Source organism: Raphanus sativus, chromosome 9 (genome assembly GCF_000801105.2).
Source record: "Raphanus sativus cultivar WK10039 chromosome 9, ASM80110v3, whole genome shotgun sequence".
Lineage (NCBI taxonomy): Eukaryota > Viridiplantae > Streptophyta > Magnoliopsida > Brassicales > Brassicaceae > Raphanus > Raphanus sativus.
In genome coordinates, this window is record NC_079519.1 from 1825785 (window position 1) to 1831515 (window position 5731).

At 33.4% G+C, this 5731-nt stretch overlaps 1 protein-coding gene across 1 annotated transcript; it reads right to left on the reverse strand.

The window, feature by feature from the left end:
• Positions 1-1496: 1496 nt before the first annotated feature.
• Positions 1497-3348, reverse strand: LOC108826369 (zinc finger protein JAGGED). The gene is made up of 5 exons (XM_018599757.2): positions 3085-3348; positions 2893-2987; positions 2515-2643; positions 2229-2313; positions 1497-2145 (listed from the first exon to the last, which is right to left on the reverse strand). Coding segments are annotated over exons 1-5 (750 nt in total). The 5' UTR covers positions 3087-3348; the 3' UTR covers positions 1497-1706.
• Positions 3349-5731: the final 2383 nt, after the last annotated feature.

Below are 5731 nucleotides of genomic sequence, written 5' to 3' on the forward strand. Positions count from 1 at the left end.
TAGTAACATTTAGAAAACTTTTAGATAAATATATGGTTCCACTAAAATTATAAATTTATATTTATTATATATAAATTTTTCATATAAACATATACAAAACATTAATTGGTTATTATTCTTTAAGATATATTTTATCTCCATATTTCAATAATTTAGTGTTATTTTATCGAATAACATATAAAATACATATGTAGTCTATCATATATATTCAAATATTTCTAATAATCTTGTAAGAAAAAAATATTTCATCTTTTTAATAAAAAATATTTTTAAAATATAAACCTAAAAAATTCTTTAAATTAATAACTTTATGTCATTAAAAATAATAACATTTAAATTAATAAATTATTATAGATTCAACATTATTAATCTCTGAGTTTTTAGTGTACTTATTGTCGCATGTATTTGATCCCTTTTTGCCAGAAGTCAACTGCAAGAAATACATGATAAATAATAATAATAATTAGTAAAAAATTGAAATCATTTTTTTTCAAAGTTAGTTTCGAGCCATTATTTATCTTATATATTGACACTGACTCAACCGGTATAACTAAAAGTACTAAGTATTTGCGACATATCCGAACACAATTTTCTCACCACAAAAACAACGTCGACGCAATCATGATTTAATAATACATAAATTAGCTTATTATGTATAGCAAATAAATACATATGTTGCATATAAAAGGGCCTAATCAAAATCAAAGAATCTAGTTATTTTTTAGAAAATTAATGTTTTAACGAAGCATATGTGTTTTTAAGAAAATGGGAGTAGTAGCTGATAGAAACTACCGTGCAGAAAATGCAAAAGGGAAGGTTTACTAGTTAGGGGAATTCAGCTGGCATCTAACGGTCTCCATTGGATCTAGTTACTTCGTGCTTACACTTTTATAACTATATAAATAAATGTTATATTTGTTATATATATATATATATATAGGCAAATGGAACAGCCTTTCTGTTTTTTTTTTAACAAACCAACCACCAAAACGCAAAAACTAATTCCCTCCAATCCCCAATCCTCATAGCTAGGTTCAGGCCAAAGTAGCTGAGAGTTGTAGATGAGCTCAGATAAATTAAGGCTGTTCCAATATCACTACACAATGTATCATATTTTAAGAACACAATCTTTCTCTCTACTCTCTCTCTTTCTGACCCATTTGTCCGGTTCCTATGTCCTCTCGTTGTTATCTATAATATATTGCAAAAGCTTTATTTTTCCTTAGATTAATCACTTCCCTTGTGTATCCATAAATGGAAACATTGTTAAACGTTCACCTTTTTAATTCTATCCAATAGGTTCACTCCCCCATAATGGTCCCTCTCATTTTCTAACTCTTGTTAATATATGAATTGATTTAGCATCATTTGGCATCTGCGGTTCAGTACTATATAGTTTTGATGATTTTTATTCATTCCGCACTAAAATGTAGGATAACATAAATCACAATGTTAGGTATATCAATAAAAGACATAAACAAAAAATGTGGCCGAGATTATTTAGATGCTAATATCTTTATTTCAACTAAAATAGAACGAAAAAGAACAACAACAAGCGGGCAATTGGCTGACAACACATGTAGGATCCGTGGCGTTTAGACAATTCGAGACCCTACTTTCTCGACGACTTAAACAAAAGAAGAGAACAAGAAAATACCCTAAAAGAAGAAAATAAATAAAAAGAAGCAGAGGGAATATGATAAAACTCAGAGCGAGTGATGATCTTGAAACCGGTTAATAGGCAACCGAAGAGAGTGATCCAAACGCTGCCGTGAAACGTCACCATCACGAACTTGTGGCGGTTCCAGCGGCGGCGCACGGACTATGGCGGAGCCACGGTTAGGAAAACCGGTCTGATCAATGGGTTCACCGACGCAAGTGTAGCTTGATTCCACAGGACCACCAGCCATGTAATTAACGGTTGTTGTTGTGGGAAGATTAGGGTTTGGAGAGATGCTTCTATTGCCTCGAAAGGATTGGCTGAAGTAGTAATCATTGATGTTGTTGTAGGGCGAGTATTGGTTTGAAGAGTATGGATATGGTGGTTGAAGCGGTTGGGGAACCAAGTTTGTTGAGGAGCTTCCGGTATATAGCATCGGTGATGAGTAAACCGACCGATATATTGTTGGATCTGCGGTTTGATATCTGCCAATAATTCCAATTATACTCGCATTGTTCATTATAATAAGTACATTTAGTAATTTTTTCTTAGGATGAAGAGAAAGTACCCGAAAGGTGTAATTCCTGGTGGGGTTAATGTATCGTTACGGTAGACCAATTGACGGGCTTGATTCAATGTCTCCGTCTCCCTCTCTTTAAGTTTATAGAACCAGAAGAAAAAAAAGGACATCAAACTAAGTCTTTAATGCAATATCTACTGGTATGAAGTTATAGTCAAAGCAAGCATGGAACAACAAGCATCAACCAAAGACAGAAGATTTATGAAAACTGTTTTTTTTTTGCACGAACTAAAAAGTGTCAATATAAAAATTATACGAAGCTAAGTAAACATGCCTTGTCGGTGGCGATTCATGTGGCCACCAAGAGCTTGGGATTTGCAGAACTTCAGTGAACAAAATCGACATTCGTACACCTTCCCGCTCTCATCTTTCGCTTCTTTACTACATTTCTTCTTTCTTTGACCTAATTAGCAACAAAACAACCCACGCCTTAATATATAATTCCACCAACACACAAGTCATTTGGATTCCACGTGTAATCCAAACCTTTACCATTAGACATTATATAATACAAAATATTTAATTATATATCCCCTTAATTATGTTTTACCTGGTAATGATATATATATATATATATATATATATTTATTTATTTATTACATATATGTATATAACGTTGAAGTAATTAGGGTTTTCCATGGTAAAAGTATACCAGACGAAGAACCTTCCTCCAGGGTTTGCTTATTGCCATCTCTAGAAGAATCAACTGGCAGATTGTTGAGGTCTAAGTAATTATCCTCATTCCTCCTGCCAAAAATACTCAATAAAGAGAAGTGTAAGTTTAAGATTAAGAAAATGAAAGATATAATTAAGAAAATGTTTTTTGTGTGTTTGTGGGGCATACATAGTGGGAAACGAGAGATTGGCGTGAGATAAGACTTCTCTCCAAGAGCTAGAATAATTGAGGATATATATTATAGAGGACTTTCAGTTGGAGGCTGCACCGCAAAAGGAAGAGAAAAACGTAGAGACTAGTAAAGTTAAAGAAGAGAGGTTGGGAAGTTTTCTATCAGTTTATCTGGCACAAAGCCTCTCATTTCTCTCTCTCTTCTCCCTCTGCGTTTAGAAACTAAATAAACAAAGTGGGTCTTGTGACCTTACAAAGATAGAGGTAGTGTGGGCTTAAGGGGTTTTAACTAAACCAAACCAGAGTGAAAGTGTTTGTGGTTTGTGTATGTGTTTGTGTGTGTGTGTGATGAAAGAGAGAGATGAGAGGGACATTTCCTGAGTGAAAGGAGATGCTAGGGCTACTATCCTAGAACCCTATTACTGTGCAATTAATTCATGTTAAAACGACAAACTCTTAAAACTGTTTTTTAAGAAATCAATGAGTTTTTTGACATTCTCTGTGTATATATCTTCATACTGAAATCAAAATAGACTACATAAATCTTCTTTCAACATTTTAGGTTAGTCATTGCATTCGTAAAATTGTTTTTTTTTGGTTTTGTTTTGTTTTTAATCAAAGATCTTACGGACTCTAAGTTTGGAAATTCTCTAGGTTGAAGATCAGAGAAGTTAACTTGTTACTAATACTCCTCAAAACTACACACATAATTGAACGACCCTAATTAAGTGTAAGTTACACGTGTTAATAATAATAATACAAATCATCTTAAAAGAAGCAAGATAGTACTTTGTCAACAATGAATTAAATGTGGAAAGCCACATCTAGCGAATCATTGTCTCTTGATAAAGAATCTTTCATGAATAGTTTGCAGCTTCAAGATGGTCCTTGATGGACTTGTGATCCTCACTTAAACACACAGAGGAAAGAACAAGTAACTAAAAGAGAATGGATTTTATACTTTTAAGGACAATCCGAGACATGGCTAGCTCTATGGTCCTGCTGCTTTGAACATTACGTTTTGAGAAGTTTTACAATAAATATATGTATAACAAATAAATGTAAGAAAAATAGTTAGCTAGTAATGGTCCCCCATTTATAGATGTAATGTAATGGCGATAGGCCTCTCCTGGGGCATCCACATCAAAAAAAAATTCAAATTGTTTTTTGTACCCTAGGGTTTTGCAAATGGGACATGCAAGTGTTGCTATCACATAACTAATTATTAGGGTCCTTTGTGATCTAAGTTGGATATCCATGTCCCTCTTCTACATATACTTTCCAGTTGTGCTCCTAAATATTACATTCTTAATCTTCTTGTTAATTATATCAAATTTATGTAAAACATTAGAATGTTAACAAGGTTTCTCCATTCCTGCCGATATTTATCTTGTGGACATCTTGCAGAGTGATCGTTATAAGGTTAGTGCAAGATCTAGGTAGCTATAACACTGTCCTTGAGAGGAATACCTAAAGGTGTACAAGATTCCCAGTCACGGAAGAGTGCGAGTCACGTGCCAAGTGGTTCGAAGGTCAAAACTTCAAAAAACTCGATAAAGGTATGCTCATGCCGACCTAGACGAAATAAAAAGAATGTTGCCCAAAAAGTCAAGCCTAACACACCGTTATGGTTATCAAATACACACATTTATTTTATATATTGCTTAGTATCTCTTTCAACTAACTATGTATAACACTTTGTGTCTAATATATCCACTCTCGATGATGTTATTTTTATCATGAGACATGCAATAGCAAAAAGAATTTGCAGTTAAAAATGTGTATATCGAACAAAAACTAAACTAGTTTAAACAAGTCTACTGGTTGAAAAATTCATATTGGCATTAGGGGACCAGAGTTTGAATCGTTCCACTATAATTTTACATACGAATGGCAATCATAAAAGTACCAAATAGCAAGAAGTGACAAGGATTAATATGAATTTTGGTTACGTGCTACTTATCAAAAAAATATTTGGTTACGTGTCACAAGACAAATGTTACGTCGGTATAACATACATGTATGTGTATAAGAGTACAATTATTTTTTGTAGTGTACAAATTTTGAGTCAGGGACTACTTAATTAACATGTTAATGATGAGGCACCAAAGATATCGAGGATCTTGTTCATATTGAGGATGTGCATGCTACTTATGGGTGGGAACAGAACCAAAAAAAAGTAGAGTGAGTGAGTGATGAGGAAAGAGAAGGGATCAGGTGAGAGAAGGACCACACTACTACTCCAAGACTGTCACGGCTAGTAAGCTAGGACTTGCAATCTCACCCTCTTCATGTAACATCTGCAACTCTCTTTCGGACAATCATACTTTTTACTCCTTTCTCTTACGTGGTCCTCCCCCTTTCCCCCCTTTTCTTTTCAATTGTTTTTACCTTTTTCCTTCTAATTGTTTCTTCTCTCTCTTTTTGAACTTTTTATTGTATTAAAACAAGTTATGTTAAATCTGGTCTAAACAACTTCATGTAACCAATTTTGTCCGGTTGAGATGATGATTACATTAATTTGTATATTACAACTCCAAATAGGAATAGTATAATAGTCAATGAATTTGCAAGTCCGTCTTATAGACCATAAAGTACTAATTATATTTATTAGTCACAGTGATCAATGTAAAATAAATAACAG

Bases quoted from the DNA above. Each gene is read 5' to 3' on its own strand.
- LOC108826369 (XM_018599757.2), bottom strand. The intron at 2,314-2,514 runs GCATGTTTACTT...ATAAACTTAAAG, and splicing joins CATGAATCGCCACCGACAAG to AGAGGGAGACGGAGACATTG. The intron at 2,146-2,228 runs GTACTTTCTCTT...AATTATTGGCAG, and splicing joins CCAGGAATTACACCTTTCGG to ATATCAAACCGCAGATCCAA.